We start from the raw sequence: 27,607 nt of genomic DNA on the forward strand, positions 1-27,607 counted from the left end.
TACCATTTGAAAACGATTCTAAGGTCAAACATGTTTGCTTAAAAGTTATTATCTATATCAATAATGATGACTCAATTATAAGAACTCTATGGTCAAACATGTTTGCTCCGAACAATTTGATGTTAGGTGACTTCTTGAAATTTTCTTAGAGAATACATATGACAAAAACATGCTATTGTAACTCATATTGGTGTCTATAGAGATAATCTTCTCTTAAAAGCAAGAAAATACGAAACGTTAAGTATGGTACAATTTAGAAGTTATACCAACAATGAAAATCTAATTCCCAGCAGGATTCCGAAGAGGAAGTATATAGTACAATTAATTGCAAATAAGGGTTGAAAAACCAATTCTTGAAAAGTAAAATATTGACTGAAAATTGGATGATCTAAGAAAACTACTCACTTTTACAGTATAAATCTGAAGTCTATCTAACAACCTATCACAAAAGAACATCTCAAAAACAAAGACAACAAAACCAAAAACACTATGGTTAGATACAGCAGCAGCTTCACTTCCAAATGCCTCAGTCAAGACCCAATATGCTCTCATCAACCCATTTCTTGCTGTGTCAGAAGGTGAAAAAAAAAATGAAAGAATCACAAAAGAAAATGTTGGGTTAGCAGCAACAACAATACATTTCCACTCTCAACCAATCACGAGGCTAACGATGATTTCGTATCGTTTGATTTGTTCGTAAAACACATGCAATCTGGACAAGGGAAGGTGTATATCGAGTCGTTCGGCCTTTTGAGATCAAATCCCTTGGAATCACTATGACTCCTCATGCTCAACATTTGTCTCTTGAAATTTTTCCATCTGGGAAACAAAAAACAAATGAGCAGAACATAGTTAAATACCACCACTTGCAATTAAACCATCATGCTCATGAGTAAGTAAGGCATACCCAATGGCAGGGTTATCAAAAAGCAATGCCAACTTGCGTTTGTCCGGCCTGATAGTTTTGGAGTGTCCGCCGTACAAATATCTTCTATGACCCATCAGAAAATGAGGGAAGTTGCCTCCCTGTGTCGTCACGAACACCTCGCTGTGGAGACAAACCGTATAGTCTATAGCAGCCATCCTCGAAGAAAAGTTCTGAAAGCAAAAATGGTGTCCATAAAAACTTCACAATATAAAAGAACTTAACTCAAAATTCAACCTTGAATGGGGAAAGTTCTTCAGGTGATGCCAGCATTTCCTTCGTAAGCAGATTTGGAAACATCTCCAAAAGCGGAGCCATATTTCTCTCCGCGTCGTATATCTTTCCCGATGCCAAATAAATAAATGTGCTATTGTCAAATCCCATTCCCCTGAGCATCAACCCAACCTGTTGAATACAAGAATTACACAGTGCTCTTGAAGCATCATCATGAAATATAGGTAATAGTACGATGCAAGCACCTCTAACGGAGTCATCGGACATTTTCCGTTAATCCTTATGGCACCAGGACGTATGACTCTGCCCGGTTTTGTGAATTTCCCTTTCCATCCTTTTTCTCTCGCTGCTTTCATGTCTTCCAACTCTTTATGTCCACCATCGAAAATACAACACGAGAACGCAACCATATCCTGTTAACCAAGTTTGAAAGCAGGTTTTCATAAACTCATTTTCGTAAACTCAAAATACATTCAATTTTTCAAAACATACCTCCTCAAAGCGAAGGTGTACAGAAATATACTTGCCACCATTACTGGCACTGCGTTCTCTCATCCTCGCAACCAAAATCTCTCCCAAGGATAAAATGGGATTAGCAAACCTTAGCGCTTTATAATTTGCTAAACATCGAAGCCGTTGAACAGCAGGAGGAGCATCAAACGACAATCGATTTGCAAAAGGTGAAATTCTAATAACCCTGAAATGAGTGAACTCCCAATTATTCCAAAAGTTAAGATCAAAACATTCACAGTATGAATAACGAGCAGATCAAGACCTCGTTTGATAAGCCTTTAGTTTTTTGTTTTTGAAAATCAAGCTTATAAACATTACTTTCGTGGATGGATTTCTTCAGTTTGTTGTCTAATTTCTACGGGTATTTTCAAACTCCAAGCCTAGTTTTTGTCATTTGAATCATATTCCCTTGTTTAATTCAAAAAAGAACAAAAAAAACCGAGCCAAGTTTCGAAAACTGAAAATATTTTCTTTTGAAAATTGTGAGAAAACAATAACAATTTTCAAAAACCAAATGCTTATCGAACACCTAAGATTCACAAGATAGAGCTTATTCATTATATATTTTGGTTTCTACAATATATATATATATATATATATATATATAGATACAAGTCTGTGTGTGTGCGTGTGGTCTTTTTCCTAGTCATACACAAAATGGAAATATATGTCCATCGAGGGTTAAGAACGGGAGAGAGAAAAGTGAAGAAGCCTAGGTGTTCACGAACTCACTGTCAAAGCAAACATATATAGGAAAAAGAATGAAACCCTTTATTTGTAGAGTACCATAAGGGTAAAATAAAACCTTTACACTCCCATACCTCATTTATTTTCTTCCAAATCTTTCACAAGATCGCACCACAAGATTTTTCTTAATGTTCCTAATCTTATCAACTCGATGTCTCAGCCCATATCCACAAATTTTGAACATTTAGCCATAGTTCATTTCCTAGGGATCATAAAGACACAATCCCATTTGGATGTATACTATGAGAATCCCACATTGGTTGCGGAGGAGAACGAAACACCCTTTATAAGGGTGTGGAAACCTTTCCTTCACAGACGCATTTTAAAGCCTTGAGGGGAAGCCCGAAAGGGAAAGCCGAAAGAGGACAATATCTAATAGCAGTGGGCTTGGGCTTGGGCCATTACATATACCAGGTGTAAAGAGGTCTTAAATTTCTATAAAGAAGTTTTATTTATAAAGAAATTCTAACACCTAGTAAAACTTGTTTGGAGGTTCAAGATTCCAAAGAAGATGTGTAATAGCCCTCTTTGGGGTTTCCTTTCTAGGCTTCCCCTCAAGGTTTTAAAACGTGTCTGTTAGGGAGAGGTTTCCACACCTTTATAAGGAATACTTCGTTCCCCTCCCCAATCAATGTGAGATCTCACAAAATGAGATTGTTTTCGTTTTTGCTTGCTTAAAGAAACCTCTATACTCTAGGGAAGCTCCAAAGGAACTTGGGCCTTCCCCCTCCTTCTGTTGCTTATGTTATAAGGAGGTCGAAAACTTTGGACCATCTCTTCCTTCATTGTCTCTTCATTCACAGAGGGTGGCCCTTCATCTGGAAAGAAATTGACTTATTGATATGCTTCCCTACAAGTGTGGAGCCCTCGTGGGCTGGACCTTTAGAGGGAAGGCTAAGATCTTCTAAAGTTGTGTGGCTAGTGCTATTACTCCCATGTTAGTTTCTCCCTTGCTATGCTTTGTAGCTTTTGGGTGGGAATCCCCTCATCTCCTGGTTCGTAGGTTCCTAACACTACTCTTACATTATTGGGGCACTAATTTCCATATTCTTTATTGTTCTGAAGCACACTTATAGGTAGAAAATGTGATGGAGAAATCTTCCACAAACATTTAACAATGCAAGTCTATGATTGTCGAGAAACGAGAAGCTAATGGTTAGAACAGAAACACTCACAGTTCTTCAAGTAATCTCGGAAGCACCATATCCTTGTAATATTGAATGGACGACCATGCCTTTATTCTGAAGTTGTAGACATTAGTCATGTTGTGGTCGAAGCGTTCCATTATGTATTCCGGAATCTTGTTAACAATGCGTACATCATTCTCTAAGGTCTTGATAAAATATTCCTCATCATATATTTCGCTGAACTTGCTGAACAAGAAAACCCAACATTAAATAAATTAGTCTCGGAAGACGGATACATCGTACAAATTTTCTTATCAGCTGGATAACATCAAGCTTCAACAAAAGTGTTAAGATTTGTAGTATAAAGTATAATGTAGACAAACCTAGGATCTCTCCAAATGCTGTGGAAATGAAAATTAGGAATTACAAGCGTTGCATTAAGATAGCCAGCCACAGCAACTGCATTGCATATCTACAATAACGACATAGAATGAGAAAAAAACGCATTGTTGCAGAGAAAGCTATTTCTTAGAGAACAGTTTCTTTCACGGGGTCGGGTAGTAAGAAACAAAAGGAGATGTAAAAGAAACCAACCGATGTTCTCTGCTGATTTAGACCGCCATTTGCCTCAACATAAATATATCCATTTGACTCAGGTAGGCCTATAAAAATTAAAAGAAAACCAGACATATGATTCCAAAGAATAAATGAAACAGTTAATGTCCCAAGAAAGCAAGAACTTTGTAACATTCTGAAAATGATATCGATCATCTACGAAAGGAAGCGGAACTCAGAATGGCTTAAGAGGGCCGCCACCTCTCAAAGCGACTTTGGGGCTAACCTCAAGGATTAAAAAAACTGAGCATCTTTGGCATAAAGTGATTTTCCACGTTTAAAACGGAATAGAAAAACGGGAATTCCTTGAAATACACATATACAAGAAACAATACATGATTCAGAGTCATTGACAGGTCTCTTACCTCCTGAGGAATTGTTGATACATGGTTTCCACTGACCACCCTTATAGGAGTGTCTCCATATCGTTGATATCTGCAGTTATTTTACGTATTTAACGTCAACAAGAAAGGCATAAAAGACATTGACATATAAGATTCAGAGCATAACATCTTAATAGAGACGAAGAATCGACCAAAGTTTCAAGGAAGAAATAAGTAAAATATAATTTTCCAAAGGTAACACTCTTCATAGATGAAAGGAATTAAAGAATCTCTTTAATTGCACGTCAACAATAGGTGATGAGACCCACAGAAAAGCCAAGTTTGCACACTTCTAAAGTAACTCTTTCCCTGAATTTTTGGTCCCTTTCTGCAAAATACCCTTACAGTTCAATAGATTTCAGACCAATAACCAATTTTCTTATCAGATTCCTGTTCATCTACGTTGAGAAAACAGGTATCAAATACTTTAGAACTTAACCTAAGCTCTCTACAAAGGGTTGCAGTGATTTCATACTTTCTAGTCAATTTCTAAGCTTCCAAGGGAGAATTGTTTGAATTCAAAATCTGCCCAGGCTAAATTAGCATTCCAGAAACATAAATATGGAAGAAATGAGAGTTGTTTATCTATCTCAATATCAACGAAGTCCCTCCCAAAAAGAAAAAAAATGAAAAAGATGAGATATTCTTAATAGAGAACACATTTCTTTTCCATAAATTCAAAAAGAAAAAAGAGGAAACGAAGCAAAAGAATTCAAATCTTGAGCATCACTCATTGCAATTCGTCAGCATGCAATGTTAAACAAAGAAGAACTATTAAGATTCAAAACTACGAAGAGTAGATCAAGAAAATATGTCAAATCCAATGGAAAAGAAGCTCACGGGAGACGAATCAACAAATCCCAAGAAACCAATCAAAATCAAATCGAAAATGTAAGGAAGTTCGTACGCAACCACACAGAAAGGGAAAGAAGCAACAAGAAAACAAGACACCCATGTCGCGATTCCGATTAATTGGATAAAAACAAATCAAACCCACATCAAGAAAGGCATCACCCAATCGGAATTCGAAACGCCCAGAAAGGAAAACAAGAAAAATGAAAAACAAACCGCATCAGTGGAAGTGTTGTCAGCATCCATCTCGGAGCGAAGCTTGGCGAGGAGTTGGGGACTTCGATAAACAGAGCCAGGAGCAGGGCGATGATTGATGACTGGAACGACATCAAAAGAGACAGTGCCCATATAAAGAAGCATACCAGAGATGTAGATTAGAGGCGCAAAAAGGAAGATCCCTTGACGACGAAGTAAAACGGAGAGGATTAACCAGGCAAGTCGCTGGGGAAAAGAGCGAGGCGGTTGCTGAGCTTGAGTGAAGCGGGCACCCTTAGAGCGAGAGTGGCGGAGACGAGGGGACCGGAGAGGAGAGGGCGGCGGTGACGGAGTTGAGTGGCCACTGCTGGGCAGCCGATTATATGGGTGCATTTGGTACCACCCCAAAATTCCACTAATCTACATCACATGGGATGAAAATGGAAGTGTCCTATGTGAATGAATCGGCCATAAATTCACAGATTTGCGAGGAACAAACGGAAACTAGAGCGACCCTTTTTGAAATTGAACCCACAGAAAAGATTTGAAGAGGAAGAGACGAAATGGAAGAGGTTTCTTGGTATTCTCAGAAGAGCTATTTTGGGTTTTGGGAAGAAAAGAATTTTGTTTTTGGTTCCAATGAGCGGAATGGAACAGAATTACTCTCCTTTTGCTCCTCTTTTTTTCTCTTAAAAAATCATTCCTTTTTCCCAATTTTCAATCTTAATTACATTAAATTTCCCCTTTCCCCACTTTCTTATATCAATCGCCCTTTCTTGTGTTTAACCCCTTTTTTTTTTTTTTTAATTTTCCTTTTAACATTACAACATTTATTCATTATTATTCACAAATAAACTGAAAGGAACAGATCATTTCATTATGGTACAGCAAATGGTGGGAGGGGCTGCACGAGGAGATCTGCCTCAATGGGAGGGTACCCGTGGCCACCCATTAAAGATGCCTTTTTTTTGTTTCGATATCTATCAACATATTAAAACTTCCTTTTCTTTAACCTTCATTACCAATTTTCTTTATCATACTTTATGTTTTACAATTTTCGAATAAAGTTTTAATTTTTCACGTGCTCTAAATATTGTTGTAAATTAATATTAATATTATACGAAAAATATAGTATACCTTATAATAAATATTTTGAATTGGAGCATGAATTACAGAATTAACAACTAAATGTAAAAATGTATTTAAAAAAGTCAACTTTCAAATGATAAAAAGTCAACTAAATTCGTTCTTAATATTTAGTTGAATAATTACTTAATTTATTTTTATAGTTTCTTGTTTTTTTAAAAATTAAAAATGATAATTTTTTCTTGTTCGTTCCTTGTTTTAAGGGAAAAGGTTAGTTTCTTATTCCCTATGATATCAAACAAATAAAAGAGTTTAAAACTATAAATTTTAAAATTGCTATTATTTTAATTTTTTTTGAGGAAAAGAAAAAAAAAACTATATATTATATTATAGGATAACAAATTGGAGTATGAATTATATAATTTAATATCCGCGACATTTTTTCTTTATAAAAATAATTATCTTTGTTTCTGAATTTTTCAAATATACACGCCACTTAATGCAGATGTAAAGGTACATTACTGGCGGTAAAATGATGAGTATTGAAATTTATGGCACGAGTTGGGAAGGAAAAGTCTTCATCATCTCTATATCCTCGAGAATTAGAATGAGATTCTTCACACGGATTTAATTTTCTAAAGAAAATATCTCCATTTTTTTATATACTTTTTTAAAATGTTCATTTAAAAAATTAATAAATAATTTTTCTTTTTCAATATAATATCTACTGAAATAATATTTGAATGGTATATAATATTCCACCTAATTTCTTAAACTCAAATTTAGATATAATTTCTCTATTTTTAAAATATATAATTTGGTCTCTAGTCTCATTTCATTAACGTAGTAATTTTGATTTTAAAATTAATTGTCCAACTCTCTTGAATTTCTTTTTTTCGGTCGTGTGGTATTATCGAAGGATTTCAGAGTTTGGACGATTGTTATTGTGGGTTGGTTGAAACTGGGTATTGTCACTACCTTAGACGTATTAAATTTTGAATGTGTCTCTCTTTTTGGGTATTAAACTCAAACGACGTATGAACACGTACTCAACTACTAATATACGTTCTTCATAAATTTAGAGAACGGTGCAAGAGTGGGAAGGGAGAAATCTCCAATTTACCCTCATAAGTTATTGCATCGTTACATCACAGCTGATCCGAAGGCTTTGTTTTGAACATTTAAAGAAGTTGTACCAGAATGATTCATTAAATTAACATTTAACATTCCTTTTCTCACGTTACATCAAGTAATTTCTTTACACGTGTTAATGTGCAATTGATGGTGATGGAGGTTTGGTGACAGGCGGCCATCTTGATCAGAATAATTATGGTTTTGACAACACAAAACATTATCCCAACATTACCTCTCAACCATAAACACAAAAGATACTTTGTTTTACTAGAAAAGCTAAGAATAATTTCATACTTTTCAAGTTTATTTCCATTTAGAATGAGTTGTGTTTAAAACTTAACCATTTAAATTTAATTTGATTTTTAAATATGGTAAACCCGAGTCGAACGTTCCATCTTCAGAAGGGAAAATAAATGAACGTAATGATTGAAATAGACCGACAATCTATTTCAATTATAGATCGAAAATTAAGGTTGTCATTGCATATATCAGATGTCTACACTGAGTAGAAGAATTAATTTAAAACATTTCATAAACAATGGAGTAACACCAAGTTCAAAGCATGAAAATGCTCTGAACTAACCTAAGGACTACAATTTAAACAAAAATGTAACTACCCTAGCTTCGATTCATGGCATTTATAACAACATCGTCATGTGTATAAGGGTGTCTTATCTTCACCTGAAAAAAAGTAGCACCTGACTTGAGTATTTAAAAATACTAAGTAGCTCCACTATTGGAGTAAAAAAAAAGCAATCATGTTGAAATCTATCATTTCATCATTATCATGGCCTTGTTTCACTTTTTAACTGAGGCTGATTGGCTGTGTATTACTTCTCTACACACGGCCCACGTTCATGCACATAGACTCCAAGTAGACTTGTATATGTATGCCATAGACTTGACCGTCGACTAGCGTACAAAAATTGTGGAGGGAAAGAAGCGCATATAATATCATGGTGTACATAATATCGTAGTGTGCATAGTCTTTCAAGTATTCCAATAACGTAGAAGTTTTTTTACACTCCACAAGATCTTTCTTGCTATGACTCGAACACAATGGGAAGACTTGTGGGAGCCTCTTGAAAGAAAATTCCAAAAGGAAACGGAGAAAAGTTGGGATGAAGACGAGAGGTGGGGGAGACGAGAAAGGACGAGGGAAACAAGGAAGGACGGGGCAGCAGGTGATGCCTGCACTCTTCCAACGGAATTTTCAAAAGGGGACCACCTTGAGTGTGTTAAAAGGGAGATGATAACCAACGACACCACCATTCCAAACGAGCGTGTGTTACTAAACGTAATAAAGAGATAAGACTAGGCTTGTGTCATAGAAGATGTTAAAATGAGAATTAGAGAGACCTCATGCATGTTGTGTGTATATAAGCATATGGATACTTCCCTAGAGATGATGAGTGCGAACACACACAATACGATGATGAAGGTGTTCATGGGGAGCATGACACCAATATTAAAATATCATCACTAGCCTTGTATAAGTCCATTATATATTTAGGAAAATAATTTAGGTATTTTAGAAATAAAAATATCTACCTATTTTAGAAAAATGGTTTAGGTATTTTATGAATAAATATACTTAATTATTCTTAAAAAAAAATTTTTTTTTAGATATTTTAGGAAAGAGTAGAGAGAATTTTTAGGAATGAATGCTGTAGACTCTAGTATAAATACCCTTCCACCCTCCCTACTTTTTTCATCGAAAGAAATACCAAGCAGCGTGTAGTTCTACAGAGTGCCTTGTAATCTCTCCTCGATTGGTCTTAATAAAGTGTGCGAGTATTTCTCACACTTCGCGATTGGTCTTAATAAAGTGTGCTCTTAATAAAGTGTGCGAGTGTTTCCCACAGATAAGTTGTGTTTTGTCACACTTCTCGATTGGTCTTAATAAAGTGTGCGAGTGTTGAGTGTTTCCCACAGATAGTTGTGTTGTGTTCAACAATCTGGTATCAAAGCAAGGTTGGTGTAGGTTGTCTTGATCTCTTGAAATTCTCAGTATGCTCTGTCTTGATCTCTTGAGATTATTATTGTGTGAGTTTCTTTGTGTCGTGAGTAGTCCGTGACTATGCAAGTTTTGTATCGAAAAGGTTTGTTTGGTATTACTGAGATGTTGCCAACACAATGGGTGAAACTCAACTACAACACATGGCAACAAGATGACTAAACAACGAAAGAAGCATGAGACACGTTCAGTATTTCCACAAAATCAAGTCGATCTACTAAGAGATTCATATTGACTTCAATCACCGATTTACAATGTCGATTATTCTCAAGAGTAAGCTTAATACGGAGAAAGGTTAATGAAGGGAAGCAAATCGATAGTTAAATTTATAAATTACATTTCCTATTTAAATAAAATTTAAATAGATTATTGAAAGAAGTGAGATTTTAGAAAATAAAAAAATGATTAAAATTAAAATCCTTCTTTATTTTAGTTTAAAAAATGAAAAAGAAAAAACAAATCCTAACATATCATACATTAGAAAAAATAAACAACAAAGGTAAAAACTATTATAAATAATAAATAATTAAAATACTAAATCTAAAAATGGCATATATATATATGAAATATTTTTTTTTTTTTGACATTCTATATTAAAATAGAAATAGATTCACAAATACAGTCACAAGTAACCTAAAATAATAAATAAATAAATAAATAAAATTTTCTGTTAGGACAAATAATGAGGAATAATGAGGGAGATCAAATCCATGTATAAGAGAAAAGCATAACTTGGAGGCCAAGTTAAAAACAAAAAACCATTTGAATTTTGATTATTTTTAAAAAATTTATTTTTTCCTAAATTGTAAAAAAATACTCCTAAATTTTCTCTTATCATTTTAAAAATATTATATATATATATATATAAAAATTAAAAAAAATACAACATTACTCTGGAAACACGTACTTTATAGTGTTGGGCTAAAAATTAATGTATCGTAACGTGGGACGATGATAATAAATAACTATAACATTTGCGTGAATTAATTTACATTTTCGAATTTCGGTTAAATAATCTCTAATAAATTTATTTTTTAAAAATTAATTGATTTACTAAATAAAATTTAATGTTTCTTTACTCAAAATTATTTTAATTTTTGTTAAATATTTTTGAAATGTTTTTGAAACAAAATATTAATAATTTTTATACTAAATATATATTTTATTATTAAAAAATTTAAAAAATTAAGGATATTTTTAAAAATAATTTTGTATTAATTTAACCTAAATTTTAGTTTGAATTGAGTGGGAGTCACCAAAAATAAAATTGGAATTCAAAGATCATATATGAATACAGCGTTTGCGTCTCCAACGAGAACGACAATGCATCACCGCCAATATGGAGAACTCCCAACCCCATCTTTCTACCATTCCCACGCCACCGGAAAATTCCCCGCCTCCATCCTCTGTAACGCCGCATTCCGATCACAGATATTCGCTCATTTTTGGAAGGTTCAGAGACGCCCTATTCTCCGCCGCCGCCGCCAAATATGCGACCAATGGCAGCGCCCACTCCTTGCCCTTCCCCTCCGAGCAGTTCAAGTCCGTTATCGAGTGCTGTCTTCATCAGAATTTCCCTTCCTTTCGCACTCCCACTCATCTTCCATATGCCTCGGTAACTTTCTTTCTCGTTGCTCGTCCTTTCTGTCGATTAAGATTTTGAGGTTATCTGTTCCTTTGAGTTTTATTTATTTATTTATTTCTGTAATTGATATTGTGAGGAAATTTTTTGTGCATTGTGGTTGCAATTGAAGCGATGGTTGTTGATGAATTGATATCTTTGGGAATGTAGATGATACAGAAGGCAATAACTGAAGTGGGAGAGGAAGATGGGTTGAGTGAGGAATTAATATCTGAGTTTATTGTGAATGAGTATAAGGATTTACCATGGGCTCACCCTGCATTTTTGCGTCGCCATTTGGGGAAGCTTTGTGAAAGTGGGGAGCTAGTGAAATCCAAATGTGGGAAGTATAACTTTAAGGTGGAGGGTAAGGAAGTAAAGAGGAAGAAGCGGAGGAGGAAGTCAGCAGGAAGGAGTCGTCGCCGAGAAGTGGAGAGTGATGATGAGATAGAAGAGGATTTTGATAGGATAAAGCGATCAAAGAAACTGAACATAAGAGGACCCCGTGCGGAGGAGGTAGTAACAAGTAAAGGGTCTAAAGAACAAAATAATTCATTGAGAGAAGTAATTGTTGGGGCTGAAGATGGAGATCACGCACATAGAGGCCAAGTTGTGCTGGATGAACTTGAAGAATTTCAAGAAGATGAAATGATTGACAAGCATCATAGAGAGGAAATCAAGTACAAATATGCGGCTAATGATTTTAATCTGCCAAAGAAATCACGGAATCTAGTGATTATAGGTCTTCATGCTCCAGTAGCTATTAAGGAGATTGAAAAACAAAGTCGTTCATTGGGGAGAAAAGTTCATGAAGCTGAAGAAGGAGATCATGCGAAAGGAGGCCAAATTCAAGTGCTTGGTGATGTTAAAGAAGTTCAGGCAGATGTAATGATTGACCAACCTTGTGAAAAAGAAGTCAAGAGTAGACATGTTATTCAAGATATTGATGAGAAAAGGCAATCACAGACCGTGGCAGCTGCAAATCTCGGTGCACAGGAGGCACTAGCAATGATAGGGATTGAAGCAAAATGTGGTTCGTCGAGAGAAGAAATTGGTGGACTTACGGAAGTTAGAAAAGTTGAAATGATTAATGATCCTCACGACGTGGAAGCTAAGAGTACAGATAGGGCTGAAGATTTTGGAGAGATAAAACAATCACAGGATGTAATGGTTGTTGGACTTCATGCAAAAAAAGCACTACTGATTAAAGGGACTGAAGACCAATGTAGTTCATTAAGAAAAAATGTCGATGGGGCTGAGGGAGACTGTGAACAAGCAGGCCAAACTGAAGTGCTAGGTACATTCAAAGGAGGTCAAGAAGTTGAAATGATCGACGAGCATCATGAAGAGGAAAGACAAGGAGAAATGATGGAAGAACCAAAAGAGGTACTGCATATTACTCCACCTTATGCCGCCTTGCGTGCTATCTATTTTGTTTCTTGCTTGTAGTATATGCATACAATAAAATATATCTCATGGATAGCATTTGAGTGAAAAAATAGTCAAAACATCACATAATAAAACATATCTTATAGATTGGCATGTCTCAAAGGGTTAATATTAAAGCTCCAAGAGCAATCAATAGATAATCTTGAAAGGTGTTAAATCACCTATCAATCCAAAAAACTTAAAGCTGATGGGTTATATCTGTACTTACACACTTTTCCTCATTTATGGGCTTAGAAATTTGAATAAGGCCTAATGAGTGCAAATCATACTAATTGGGGAGGAAATAGCATTACAAAGGTTTGAACACAAAATCTCCTACTCTAATACCATGTTAAATCACCATTGAACTCAAAAACTTAAGCTATTGGGTTACGGTTAATTTAATTTTATCAATGTACTCCACAAAAGGAGATATGTTAAATTTTTGTATGTTGGCATCACATCACAGTGTGTATTGTGTATGTTCCCATTACATTCATTACACAAGTGATTGTGTAAGGTTCTTGGAGGGAAAACACAGAAGAGAAGAGAAGAGAAGAGAATAAATCCGGAGGCTCTAGTTTTCCTCATTTTTTACTACCAGCTTTGACACTCTTCATTGTACGCTTCTTTTCTGAGAGGTTAGGTTTCCTAGTTTAGTGATAGAACTCAGCTGGATTATTTATATTGAAGATGGATTTTAGTACTCTGGCTTTTTCTGTAAGCCACTGGAAGAAATGAGCTTCAAATTACTCATCCTAAACATTTGAGGGAGACATAAGAATAGATTGAAAATGACAGAAGTTCAAGCCCTGCAGCACTCTGAGGGGGAAAACACCTAGCTTGGATTTTGCTTTTGACGACAATCCTAAGTGTTTAAAGTTTCTGTAGTCTCCCAACCATAGAAAGAACTTTACTTTCGTTGTGCACAAGGGGGAGCTTGACTTTTATTAATTTATTATTCTTTTTTCTGTTGGGAACAAGAATCAACTTCAAGGATCAAATTGACACAAAGTTTAATGTTCAGGGACTAAACTTGTAATGTAACTATTTGTAAATTATGAAGACCAAGTCAATCTATAACTGTGTCCCATTTTCAGATGGGGATGGAACCTTAGAGTCAGAGCTAAAGCCACCATTCCAATATCTGATCGTGTTCCAAGATATTTATATAACTAATCTCAGTAATTCAGTTCTTCTCCAGCTTCCTTGATAATTCATTCTGAGGGGCGAGTCTTTTAGTAACTAAGTTGAGATATGGCCATCCATGAGATATATTTTATTGTTTCTTGATATTAACCTTGTGAGATATGCCTATCCGTAAGATATATTTTAACACATGCTATCTATCATATTACTCCATCTCATTTCAAGATTATCATAAGATATATTTTACTGCTCTAGCTAAATTATTCCAGCTTATGGGACTCCTATTGGGAAACACAAAACATAATCAGATATTTCTTTTTCCATTCAATATAAAATAACTGTTGAAATTATACATTTTTGCATCTCTTTATCTTCTTTAGCTACTTTTTCCCTCATCCACTGCTTGTGGAGGTGGTGTCCTGCTGTTGTTGGCAGCTGGCTCTGAAAGAAAGGCTGACATAGGATTTCATCTGTGTTTGTTTGGAGATGAAGTAGAAGAATCCTCCTTTATGTTGTAGAGAGAGTCGTGGGTGGAGGCTAGAGGGATAGATTTGCTGATGATCGGTTGTCAAGGAGAGAAGCTTTGATATTTCAAAATATTAGGTGTAGTTGCGTGAAAACTAATATTGAGTCAACTTAGGAAGGTGTTTTAAGTTTCGTTTCCATCACCAGAGAAAGCGCAAGTTTCATTTCCACCTTCAGAAGGTGTTAATTACAGGCTTACATTACACCACATTCTCCGTAGTTGTAGACATTTTTTTCTACAACAATATTTTCTATGGAGTTGGCTTTTAAATTTTTTAATCTGATTTTAGCATTCATGTGGATCAAATTTCTGATTATAATGTAGAGAGCATCCAAGGGATCAAACGAAGAAGAGGGTCCTGGTGAAGAAGCCACTTTGGATTTCTTTGATGCTATGCCTAACGATGACGATGCTAAAGAAAATGGAGTGGTTGATGCTCAAGGCTGCCAGAAGTTACAAGAGGAAAATGAAGATTTGGAGTTCTTTGATGCGAAGTCTGACCATGGAGACAATGAGGCGAATGAAATAACCGGTGCTCAAACTTCCAAGGGGAAGGTACTTGGTGAAGTTGGCAATAAACAAAATAGACTGGAAGAACAACGAATATCCAAGGTGAGCGATGATCAAACTGGAATAAGCAAGGGCTGTGAGGCTGAGAACCCTCAACTATCCAATAAGCATCCTCGAGTTAGATGGCCTTCTGAAATAACTGGAACTTGGAGAACTAGTATAGCAGCATCCCCACCTCTTGAGCATCAGACCATGGCGCCAAAGCATTCAGAGCAAGTGGTGCGTGGTACATCTGAGGCAGACAAAAATGAATATTCTGAGGCAATATTGACTAAAGATGTTATTTGTAGTCCTAAGAGTCAACCAAGGGGGCACCGTGGGCGAGGGAGGCCTCATAAGTTGAAAATTCAAGAAACTTTTGCAACTTCATTATCTTCGCCTGCTGGAGATTGTGACCAGCAATTTCTGGAATCAAATGTGGAAGACAGAGAGACATCTGGCCCAGATATGTGCAAAGACACTCATCATATTGATCAGCAGCAACTCAAGCTGCCAAGAGGAAGGGGCAGAGGTAGAGGTCGGGGAAGGCCTCGAATAATGAGACAAGACTGGATTTCGGTGCCAGAGACGTTCTCACCTTCCCAGTATTTGCATCACCAGCAATCTCCTGCAAAGAGAGGCCGTGGTAGGCCTCCCAAACAAAAATTTGATGAAGATACTGTATCAAAGGACATCTCAACTGTAGAGAATGACCAGCAAGAACGAAAGGGTCGTGGTCGTGGTCGTGGTCGGGGCCGGGGCCGTGGCGGTGAAAGACCTTCCAGAGGAAGAAAGAGGGAGAAGGAATCATTTGATACGTTCAATTGCTAAGTATATTAATTAGTATTTAGGAAAATTTAACATCTGATTTTGTTGCTTGTTTCACCGCGCGAGTTTGCCACTTTCCTTTTACCTTCACACCTTTATAAAATTTAAAATTCACACTGTAATTCTTGAAGTTAGTTGCTTTTCAAGTCATGCAATTGCAGGTATTACAACGGGGAATAATAGGAGCAAGAAGTTGCACGAAGTGATGGTTGCTCTTGCACACAGGAAGGTCTTCCCTGCATCATCACTCGCAGCTTCTCCATCCAACCTCATGTCTATCCTTGCGATCGGAGACACACCGCCGCCCTGCTCATGCACATTTGGATCAAGCTTCTTTCATGTCCCAACAGGTAGGTTCTCGCCAATGGCACCACAATAGTTGACTTCATTTGTTAGTTTGCAGAGCTTAGTACAGGCTTACATTATCAGAAAGACGACCACCCATGTCAATTGATCGATTAGGTTGTTAGTCTGCTGATGTTCACACCTTGGCCCTACCAGTATTCCCTGCGCCCCCCCCCCCCCCCCCCNAAAAACAATATCATATTGATAAATGATGAATTGATGAATATAACTCATTTCACTGCAATATAACTCATGCTAGCAGGGTTACGATTCTATGAACATAAATCAAATGATGAATTGATGTTGCATTCTTTATCAAGTTTGGAATTAATGTCACGAATCGATTATACGGTTCATAAAAATGTTAATATCAAGTTTGGAATTAATGTCACGAATTTAGATGGCTTACTAATGTATCTTCTGGTTGAAGAAGTTTCAATACTTACTAATGTATCTTCTGGTTGAAGAAGTTTCAATAAAGTATTAGCAAGAACAACTTTCAATAAAGTATTAGAAAAATAATGTTGAGTAGTTATAACATGCTTTATTCCTAAATCTAATCTAAATAATGTGAATAGAATTCTACTCTTAATAATTTTGTTCCAATCTAATTTTCTAAATTTTTCTAAAATTTAAGCTTATAAACACTATTTGAGTATCTACTTACTAAAAACATTTTAAAATTTATGTAAAATTTTGAAAACTAAAGAAATAGTTTTTAAAGACTTGATTTTATTTTAAAAATTCGACTCCAATGTGTATAAAGGAAAGAATCTTACCTAAAAATTAGAAAATATATATATATATACTTAAAAAAATGAAAATAGTTATCAAATAAATGCAAAAAGTTTTCATTTTCTATTAATGTTATTTTAATGGTTGTTTTCGTTCTTATTTACTCATTCTTAGATAGTTGGACCTTGAATTCAACCTAGTTCGCTGATAATGCTATTAGGATATCAAAGAGGATAAAGTGGTGGAGACTCTGGTGACACCCTTCATACTACTAACAGCCTGGTGAGTTACCTTAGTCAGATAACGTGGAGGCCTATTAGGTTTCTAAGGTGCCCAAGTGACTTAAAAGGGGATTCTCGACTCTGATGTACTTTGTACTAACTCCTCGAATCTTTCTTAGTTTAGGAGTTAGGGTCTAGACCTTCTAATCGCCGCTCGCGATCCCAAGGTGCTTAGTCTTCAAGAAGTGTACTGACCTAGGTCATCATTCAGTTAGCCTATCTCTAGGGCCCTAGTCTGATCTTGTTGCCGATATCTACGCTCTATGGTGATAACATACAATCAATCATCTGGAGATAGCATGCAATTTTCATGTAGCCGAACAAGCTAAAAAAGAAGATAACATTCATCAACCACTCGGAGCGTAAATCACAAAATCCCTTTATTCTTTATAGTATAGTGGAAAACATGAAAACAACATCCAATTTAATCTGTAATTACTACATCATGCATATTTTCATATATATCTACTAATTCTCTAAGTATGCATTTCTATCCACTTAAGGCTGAATTTATTAGTATACATGTTTGTCCTAGCGACCCCTATGAGTATTGATCGAGGAAAAATCGATTGGTTGCTTACTTTGATGGCGTGTGCCTTTTCGAGCTTTGTATCCCACAATATCTGTGGCCAAATTTTTTGAAACTCCTCTTGTCGGCCCTAATTCACATTGAAGTAAGGTCAGTATCAAAATTCGGGCGAAAAACTGACAAATGGAGATCGAACAGGCAAAAAAAAAAAAAAAANATCTTACGTATTGAATCATGCATGTGTCACGCACATTATAGAGAATAGATAATCGTAGGTTGGCGGGTCGGGTCGGGTCAATTGGAGTGGATCATGGGTAGGGTGCAATGCAAGTAGTTGAGTCGGTCAGTTCTTCACGACGGGTGTCCCCATTTGACGTTAGACACGTTGTTCCACCCTTCGTGCAACACGTGTCCATTGTTCAACTAGACACACCCGCTGCCCCATTACCTGACACGTGTCCATTCTTCTTTGCTCCTTCGCCCGCTCATAATTTTTCAGATTCTTGCATTAGTTCTTTTGTTTCCTCCTAAGAATTTCATAACTGTCTAACCTAATTCAACTCGGTTCAAGCCGAAGACCTGCGCATCGGTCCGGGTCATGCACATTCAGTCCGTGTACGACACGTGCCGTAACTATAGGAATTCAAAGGTAAAACGTAAGAAAATATGCCTACAATTTTGGGGACATAATCATATGCCTTATAGTGTTAGGGTTATCTTTTGGGCCTATTCAAAGGCATGTAATATTCATGTTTAGGGGATTTGTTGAATACATAAAAAAAAAACTTTTGTGTTTTCTTGATACCCTCTGATGTTATACTTTTTCAAACCTTGCTTTAGGTTTGAGGTTTAAACCGATTCATTCAATTAGTTTTGATCAAGCTAATTCTGGAGTGAATTGTCTTGGTATCTAAGAGTGACCATCATAGATTCCAAGTTCGATCTAAGAGTCATTCATCTTCTAACCAGCTCTTGGTTGGAATCAATCCGTTAAGTTAGCTTTCTTTGTGAGCGTTTTGCAAAAATTCTAGAAGGACCTCTAGCTTTGCAAATTCCAGCATTGTAGGCGCTTATCATAAGGAGCTGAGAAAATAATGTTACCAGATTAAATTTACTCATTTCCATACCGGATAAGTAGATGAGTAGTTCCATTGGGTGCTTGAAACAACCCTAAATTTCAGCTACCTAAAATGGCGACCGTCATGTTAGCCTAAGCTCGTATGTAAAATATAACTCTTAGAACATGTCGCTACCGCCACTAGACACATGTCGTCATACATCAAACAATTGTCTAGCCTAACCTATAGTAAGACCACTTACTTGTTTGGCCTTAGCCGGTGTTTTATTAAGTTCACGTTTTCTAAGCTTTCATTCCTCCAAGCTGCTCCAAATGTCGTCGGGGATCATTTCCTATTAGGTCATTCATCATTTTTCGTTAGTACTTTCTAGTGTAAATCCAGCTTAAAATTTGTGAAATAAGGCGTTTAAGGACCTCGATTACCTTATTTAGGGTCAAAGTAAGGATGGGTGAGCCATTTTTTAGTCGAAGGACTGCATGGAGCAAAGCCGAGATGAGTCGTGTAAGCCGAGGGATTCTTTTTGCTACAGATCGTGGCGAAATAGAAGAGGAACACGTCGTGGCTTATTTCTCGGGTTGAGGCGCGGGTTCGGGTCAGATGAAGCGGGCGCGTGGGTCGCAGCTGCTGCAGGCGTGGGCTGAAACGGCTATTGGGCTGCTGCAGGTGGATTAGGCGGACGAGGTTAATGGGCCAAGTTGCTGCAGGTTGCTAGGCTGAATGGGTAGCTGGGCTCGAATGACTCTCGGGCTAGAAGCGTCGGGGGTTGGATCAAGGCTGGTGGGCTGCGGGCGTTCGTTCGGTGCAGGTGGGTCCGACCCACATCCAGATACGGCAGATTCATCTTCTTCGACCGACCTCCTGTGTTTTTTGATTTTATTTCTCTCTCCTCTGTATGTCGTTTCCAACGCTGTTTCTGTCATTTTCTCCCTCTACCCCTCCGTCAGCCTATCCTCTCCTCTTTTACATAGTTTGTGGCAGGTTGATATTAGGGTACGGAGTCTGCGACTTATTTATAGCTTATACAACTATATTTGGTAAATGGTAAATGAATATAAAATAAAATCTATCTATAATAAAAAGATGTATCGGATAACAACACTACATAGGGTAGATAGTTATATCGGTTAAATCTATACTAGTAAGCTAAACCATATATATCTACCGGCAGTGCTTTGTAAATCTACTTTCTATATTTTCTGTATTCTCTCCTATACATACTTGTAGTCATCAATATAAATCCTTTAGCCAAAGTTCTCCTTGCATTTTCTCTATTCTGTTCTTTGTGTTCATTTAGATCGAGTGTGTGTATTGTTGTGCGATCATAGCAACTGGTATCAGAGCTAGGCGGAAGTCACCACGATCTGTGAAGATGGAAAGTTCAAATATTGAAATTGAGAAGTTCGATGGATCCGATTTCGGTTTTTGGAAGATGCAGATTGAAGATTATCTGTACCAGAAAAATCTTCACGAACCCCTGTTGGGGGTAAAACCGGATACCATGACCACGGAGCAGTGGAAGCTCAAGGATCGACAAGCCTTAGGGCTGATTCGGTTGACGCTATCCAGAAACGTAAAGTCAGATACCATGACCACGGAGTAGTGGAAGCTCAAGGATCGACAAGCCTTAGGGCTGATTCGGTTGACGCTATCCACAAACGTGGCGTTTAACATCATCAAGGAGAAGACAATGTCAGATTTGTTGAAGGCACTGTTGAATATGTACAAAAAATCGTTGGGTATGAATAAGGTGTATTTGATGCGGAGATTGTTCAATCTAAGATGTCTGAAGGTGGATCTGTTGTTGATCATATAAATGAATTCAATATAATCGTAAGTCAACTAAGTTCGGTGAAAATTAATTTCAAGGATGAAATTAAAGCGTTGATTTTGATGTCATCTTTACTCGAGTCGTAGGATACTGTTGTTGCCGCAATCAGCAGTTCCCGAGGATCTGATAAACTGAAGTTTGATGAAATTCGAGATGTAGTTCTCAGCGAAAGTATTCGCAAACGAGAAACTATTCATCTGGTAGTGCTCTCAGTGTTGACCAACGGGGAAGAAGTAAACCGAAGGGCTCAAACAAAGGACGATCAAAATCAAAGAACCAAGAAAAATCTTCAAATAGACCAAACGTAACGTGTTGGAATTGTGGAGAAAAAGGTCACTTTTGGACAAATTGGACAAGACCAAAGAGCAAGCAGAATCACAAATCTAGAGATGATGATTCTATAAATTCAGCAGAAGACATTTGGAATGCTCTAATCCTTAGCGTGGACAGTTCGATTGGATCCTGGATTTTGGATTCAGGCGCATCTTTTCATTTGTCTCTAAATAAAGAGTTGTTCAGGAATTTCAAGTCGAAAATTTTGAAAAGGTGTATCTTGCCGACAACAAAGATTTGGAGATTAAAGGAAAAGGAGATGTCTACATAAAAGCTCCGACAGGAAATCAGTGGACATTAAAGGATGTCCGATATTTTTCTGGTCTCAAGAAGAATCTGATCTCTATTGACTAGTTGGACAGCACAGGTTACACAACAAAGTTAGGGAAGAGTTCGTGGAAGATTATGAAGGGTGCTACGGTGGTAGCACGTAGCTCAAACTTTGGAACCTTATACACCACTGCAGGGTGTATAAACATAGCTGCTGTTGCTGAGAGTGCTTCAAATTCAAGTCTATGGCACAATAGACTTGAACATATGAGCGTGAAAGGAATGAAGACGCTGGCTGCGTAAGGAGTTTTAGAAGATCTGAAATCTGTTGATGTGGGTCGTTGTGAGAACTACGTTATGAGCAAGCAGAAACGAGTTAGCTTCACAAGAACTGCCAGAGAATTGAAGAAAGTGCGGTTGGAAATGAAACCAGATGTGGAGCAAGGTTTGAAGACAATGAAGCAAGTGGGAGTTGAACTTGAGTTGTAGGAAAACTCACCTAGTGATGTTGTAGTAGATACTCATGAAACTTCTGAGACTACTACTGAGGAACCAGATGTGAAGCAAAGTTCCAAGACCACAAAGCAAGTGAGAGTTGAGCTTGAGTTGTAGGAAAACTCACCTAGTGATGTTGCAGCAGATACTCATGAAACTCCTGAGACTACTGCTGGGGAATCAGATGTGGAGCAAGGTTCTAAGACAACGAAACAAGTGGGAGTTGAGGTTGAGTTGCGGAAAAAAAATCACTTAGTGATGTTGTAGCAGATACTCAAGAAACTCCTGAGACTGTTGCAGAGGAACCAGCAGTAGAGCAAGTGACATCTGAACCGATGTTGAGAAGATCATCCAGTACTATCAGAGTACTAGATATGTATGTACCTTCATTACACTCTCTGTTGCTGATGAAAGGAAACCAGAGCCCTTTGATGAGGCCCTACAGTTGGAGGATACAACCGTAGGAGCAAGCCATGGATGATCAGACGTCTAGGCTTCAAAAATGCGTTGTACTGAGGCTGAGTACGTGACAATAGTTGAAGCTGAATAGAAGACAATATGGATGACTGACTATCTGGAAGAATTGGGCAAAAAGCAGCATAAAGAGATTCTTTATAGAGATAGTTAGAGTGTCATACAGTTGGTGAGGAACCCGGTCTATCATTTAAAGACAAAACACAGAAGACGATACCATTTCACTTGCAAGTTAGTGAAAGATGGTGATGTGTTTAGAGAAAATAGAGGGTGCAAAGAATCCAGCAAACATGTTGACAAAATGTGTTAATGTTAGGAATATTGAGATTGTGCAAAGCCTCAATTGGTATGATGCATGAAGATGCTCATGGTCGTTTGAGAATGAAATTCTTAGTTGACTAGATCAGTTTGAGAGAATTGTAAGGTTATGGAGTCTGCTGCTGCTTATTTATAGCTTAGTGTTATACATCGTAAAACTATATTTGGTAAATGACATATAAACTAGAATGTTATAAATAGTAAACAGTTATGTATAGTAAAAAGGTATGTATGGTAGATAGTTATATATAGTAGAGGGTTATATGTGTGGTAAAGTTATATATAGTAAGCTAAACGATAGGTAAATAATACTTTCTATATTTTCTGTATTCTCTCCTGTACATACATCCTTGTAGTCATCAATATAAATTCTTTAGTCGGAGTTCTCCTTGCATTTTCTCTATTCTATTCTTTGTGTTCCTCTAGATCGAGTGTGTGCGTTGTTGTGCGATCCTAACAGTTAACACCTATAACGACAAATCCATGAGATTCTAAAAACTGAAACTTATATATTGTTTTCGATGAAAATGAACGTTGATAAAACGCAAAACGTACCTCTTGTGTACGTGCAGTCGTCGACAATGTCTTTCGTGGCATAGGTGGTCGTTCTAGGTGCCGGATGCGTCAGTTTAGTCTCGCCGAAAAATGTTTTCAAAATCCCTCTCTACCTCATGTTTTCCCTCTTTATTCTCTGTTGTAGATGTTCGTGGGGGAGTCTGGCTAAACGTTATGCCGTCAAGAGAGTCTTGGGGCGTGCGTCTGCTTCTTCAGAGCATTGCCCAAGAACTCCGGCGCCTCGCCGAAATTCTCAGGGCTTCCAGCCACTCTTTTGTTTGTTTTTTTAAAATAGAACGGCTCATTTTGAAATTTAACAGTGGAGCCACACTCTCTCATTGGCTCTAGAAGGATTTGGTTTATGTTGGATTATAAAAATTGTTCATAAAAGAATTTGTGATAGGTACTATAAGATGTAATTACAGTCAATTATGAACTATTTGCGAATGATCCAATTATTTGTAATGACTATACAATAGACGCAACTTATCTTACTGTGTATAAGAGTACAATTAGGACTCTAAAGGAGTGACGGTAATAAATTAAAATTGATTAATTCAAAAGTATAATTAAGTAATTTAGTATTATTTGAACTTATAATTGGTAGATTAATAACTTATGAGAATCAATTTAGTTGAAATGAAAATTTTAAATATTTAAATTAATATCTAAAATATTAGATATATTAAATAGAAATGAGAAAATATATTTAATTTAAAAAGCTCATTTTATATGTAAAATACAAAGAAAAAAAATATATTTAATTTGAAGTATGAAACTAATATTTAATATATTCGATATAAATTAGATAGAAATTGAATAGAAATTGAGAAAAATATATTTAATTTGAAATAGGTTAATATTAAATATAATATATATTTATTATATTTGATATATTAAATTTAAATATACTCCATCTAATTTAAAAGTCTATATTAAAATATAAATAATATTCAAATGAGTTAAATATATATTAAAATATATTACTTAATTTAAATAAGATATTATATCGACTTAAATATTCAAATTTATTATTTGATCAAAATTATATGCATTAAAAATTTAAATTTATTATTTGATCAAAATTATATGCATTAAAAATTTAAATTTATTATTTGATAAAACTCGTAAATAGGATTTTTAGGTGGAATCAATAAGTAACTCACCCTCTTTCCTTGCTATCGTGGAAATTCCCAGTCAAGTTGTAGGTCATGACAGGCTCGATTTTTTTCATGCTACCGTCGTATTTCTCGATCTCTTTGAGCTTGAACTTCTAATTTAACCTAACAAATAAAAGTAAAAAAATTTATTTATTTGGAAGTTACCAAACTCATCCGTTCTTTTGGATAAGATTTGTATAAGCATAAAAAAATAAGGGGAAAGACTATTGAAGCATCTATTGCCTAAAAGAGTAGCTCACGACATATGAAAACAAGACAATCTTAAGATTCTCGTAATTAATTAGAAAATGAGAGGTTTTAAACATCTTGTTTTCTAATCCGTCCATCTCAATGTGTTTGATTGAGTTAGGGTTCAATTTCTAATCTTGCTGACTATCATAAAAGTTAATGCTATTAAGACTTTTACATTAGATTAGATTAGATGAGATGAGGACATTTTGTCCTACTAGATAATAATAATAATAAAAATCATATTTTCATCATCCCAACACTTTCAAACTATGTCATTTAATCTTCCAACACTACTTTAAATTTTATTAATATTAAAATTCGTTTATTTTAGAAATCTAATTGAATATGACGTGGATAAATGAATAAAAGATATATTTATAATACCCTTTTTGTTAAATAGTTAAATTAATATATTTATTTCTTGAAATTCTCAATTATTTATATTTCTAAATTTAATTTTTATTTTGATTTTACTAACTCATATAACATTAGGAAAAGAATTTAGCATGAAGAATTATACGCTAACATGTCAAAATTTAAATCACTTTCTGATTAATTATTAAAAAGACGATTTTTGGTGAAGCACCCGTAAACCCGCAACGGAATGACCCCTCACGATTTCTTCAAATACTTTCACTAGCTTACAAATTTGATTCTAATTCGAGTGTACATGATTTAGCATAGCAGTATTTGTGAGTTGTCATTAGTCGAATTATGACATATTTTAGACTAACTCAATTGTTTAAGTTTTTTCAAATAAAACAACTCAGATTAAATAGTGAACCCAACCCAATTCAACTATAAATTTAAATTTGATTCAGATTGTTTTTATTTATTTGAACCTAATTCCAACTAGTAAAGATACGAGTAAAGTTAGGTTATTTTAAAAATACTTAAATTATTGAATATTATTTATTTTGAATTTAAAAAAAAAAAGAAATAAAAAAAAAATTGTGTTGATCGATTTTGTATATGAAGAAATATAATAGACAAAAGTTGACTGAATTTTGTCCACAAAAATGAAGAGAATCAAAGTCAAGCTAATCAAACCTAACAAATTCCTAGAAATTTCCAAACATTTGGATTTATAATTATTATTATTATTAGTATGGGTTTCCTATTTTATCACTTTATTTTAATTTGCCGTATTCATCAATTTATTTGCGCCCTCAACGCCGATATTTGGAGCATAAACTAACTTTACCCCCACCCCTACACATCATCACTTCCACACATTTAGTGCTATTTGCATCATTACTTTACGTCATCAAAAACTTTTTGCTTCACTTTTTTAATTACAGAAATTATTTTCTAAGTTTCTCAATTTTTTAGTTATATAATTATTAATTCTATTTCGTATCTGATTAATACTATGACTCATAAATAAATATTTGATATTTAAAATTTATAATATAAATATAATTTTTAAATAATTAATAAAAAATAATTTAACAACCCAAATTAGCTAAAATTAGCTAGAAAATAGAGTGAGATTAGGTCTAAATCGATTTAAAATTTAAAATTAGTTAATGAATTTTCAAATTCAAATTAAGAAAGGCTAATTTTAGATTAGTGTAAAAGAAAAGAAAAGAAAAGTAGTAATAAGGCGGCGGTGTATGGAGGCGATGGTCAAAAGAAAGCGGTTGTTATAAGCGGCGAGTGGCGTTTCCGTATGGACGTGTGTCTTGCATTTGGGTCCCACGCGCATTTACAGCTTACGCGCTCTTCATTTACCACGTGCTCCCCTTCCCTCACACGTATTCTCTTGCATTCCACTTTATATGGTAACTAATACTATTTTTAAATTATTATTTGTAAATTTTGAACATAATATATAATATAATGAAATAAATAAGGATGAAAATGGAAAGTTTGAAATACATTACCAAAATGAAGAAAAGAGAGTGCGGTTAAAAGTAAAAAAATAAAAAATAAAAAATAAAAATGAGAATTTACGGCTGCCGTTACTATATATTAACCCCTTTTCTGTCTCTTCTTCTCCCAAACCCTCGATTCTTTTTCTCTCTGTTTTTGTTTCTTTCTCTGCAACTCTCCAACCATCTCCCATGGGGAATTATATTTCTTGCTCCTTGGCTACGCCGTTGATCAAGAATTTCAAGGCGGTTAGGGTCGTGCTTCCAGGCGGCGAGGTTCGCCAGTTCCGGGAGTCGGTGAACGCGGCGGAGCTAATGCTCGAATGTCCTACTCACTTTCTCGCCAACGCTCAGTCTCTCCACATCGGCCGCAGATTCTCCGCACTCGCTGCTGACGAGGAATTGGAGTTTGGTAACGTTTACCTCATGTTTCCGATGAAGAGAGTTAACTCCGTTGTCACGGCGGCGGATTTAGCCACTTTCTTCATGGCGGCTAACTCTGCGGCTAGGCGGATTTCGGCCGCTAAGGTTAGGGTTATACATGAGAATCGGAATCGAGAATCAGGTGAATCGGAGGCGGAATCGAGGCCGAGAATTAGCGATGAAAATAACGGACCGAGATTGAGCTTGGAAGGAATCGAGGGATTTCCGATGCATCGATTGTCAGTTTGCCGGTCCAGGAAGCCATTGTTGGAGACGATTAAAGAAGAGCATATTAGGGGAAGATAGGAAGATTTGAATACATTGATTAGGAATCTGTATGGGTAGTCCAACTTCAATTTTTTGATCGGATCTCGAATTTTGAAGAGCACAATTTCGGTGGGCGGATTGAAAAGTCCGTTCATCTGGAATTTCATTGGGCGCGCCTGGTTTCATCAGACGGAGTCCAACCTCAAGTTGTTCCGAGGATGAAACGGCGTCGTACCTGTGCTACCCTTTCCATTCTTATTTTTTTACCTGAAATTGAAATAAAGTTTTGACAGTAAATTACCAGTTTACTGTGGTTGTGAAAAAATAATGTTCTATTTTTATAATAAATATGTGTGGAGATGAAATATTTTGAGATTATTTTATTTCTATAGCATTATGTATATTTTCTTAGACATACATTTTATGTGACTAAAAGAAATAATAAAAAAAAAAAAAAAAA

At 35.9% G+C, this 27,607-nt stretch overlaps 3 protein-coding genes across 4 annotated transcripts; 2 read left to right on the forward strand and 1 right to left on the reverse strand.

The window, feature by feature from the left end:
• Window positions 1-272: 272 nt before the first annotated feature.
• On the reverse strand, window positions 273-6,312 carry LOC111809187 (protein ESMERALDA 1-like). The gene is made up of 10 exons (XM_023695572.1): window positions 5,613-6,312; window positions 4,527-4,596; window positions 4,141-4,208; window positions 3,930-4,018; window positions 3,595-3,792; window positions 1,652-1,856; window positions 1,405-1,572; window positions 1,163-1,330; window positions 908-1,098; window positions 273-819 (listed from the first exon to the last, which is right to left on the reverse strand). The coding sequence occupies exons 1-10, from the start codon at window positions 5,982-5,984 to the stop codon at window positions 657-659; spliced, it is 1,692 nt and encodes a 563-aa protein (XP_023551340.1). The 5' UTR covers window positions 5,985-6,312; the 3' UTR covers window positions 273-656.
• A 4,784-nt stretch (window positions 6,313-11,096) lies between these two features.
• LOC111808038 lies at window positions 11,097-16,051 on the forward strand. 2 transcript variants are annotated; one of them, XM_023693810.1, is made up of 3 exons: window positions 11,097-11,443; window positions 11,621-12,835; window positions 14,877-16,051. In XM_023693810.1, exons 1-3 carry the CDS (start codon window positions 11,168-11,170, stop codon window positions 15,930-15,932), a joined length of 2,547 nt encoding a protein of 848 aa, XP_023549578.1. In that variant the 5' UTR covers window positions 11,097-11,167; the 3' UTR covers window positions 15,933-16,051. The 2 variants fall into 2 exon arrangements, with proteins under 2 accessions (XP_023549578.1, XP_023549579.1); XM_023693811.1 differs by having other exon boundaries at window positions 11,360-11,443; window positions 11,583-12,835.
• Window positions 16,052-26,649: 10,598 nt separating this feature from the next.
• On the forward strand, window positions 26,650-27,186 carry LOC111808715. The gene has a single exon (XM_023694865.1). The coding sequence runs from the start codon at window positions 26,650-26,652 to the stop codon at window positions 27,184-27,186; it is 537 nt and encodes a 178-aa protein (XP_023550633.1).
• Window positions 27,187-27,607: the final 421 nt, after the last annotated feature.

This window comes from Cucurbita pepo, chromosome LG13 (genome assembly GCF_002806865.2).
Source record: "Cucurbita pepo subsp. pepo cultivar mu-cu-16 chromosome LG13, ASM280686v2, whole genome shotgun sequence".
NCBI lineage: Eukaryota > Viridiplantae > Streptophyta > Magnoliopsida > Cucurbitales > Cucurbitaceae > Cucurbita > Cucurbita pepo.

Coding starts and splice junctions, on each gene's coding strand:
- LOC111809187 (XM_023695572.1), bottom strand. CDS start 5,984: ATGCACCCATATAATCGGCTGCCCAGCAGTGGCCACTCAACTCCGTCA. Junction 4,597..5,612: donor ACAACACTTCCACTGATGCG/GTTTGTTTTTCA, acceptor AAATAACTGCAG/ATATCAACGATATGGAGACA. Junction 4,209..4,526: donor TATCAACAATTCCTCAGGAG/GTAAGAGACCTG, acceptor TAATTTTTATAG/GCCTACCTGAGTCAAATGGA.
- LOC111808038 (XM_023693810.1), top strand. CDS start 11,168: ATGGAGAACTCCCAACCCCATCTTTCTACCATTCCCACGCCACCGGAA. Junction 11,444..11,620: donor CTCATCTTCCATATGCCTCG/GTAACTTTCTTT, acceptor TTGGGAATGTAG/ATGATACAGAAGGCAATAAC. Junction 12,836..14,876: donor TGATGGAAGAACCAAAAGAG/GTACTGCATATT, acceptor ATTATAATGTAG/AGAGCATCCAAGGGATCAAA.
- LOC111808715 (XM_023694865.1), top strand. CDS start 26,650: ATGGGGAATTATATTTCTTGCTCCTTGGCTACGCCGTTGATCAAGAAT.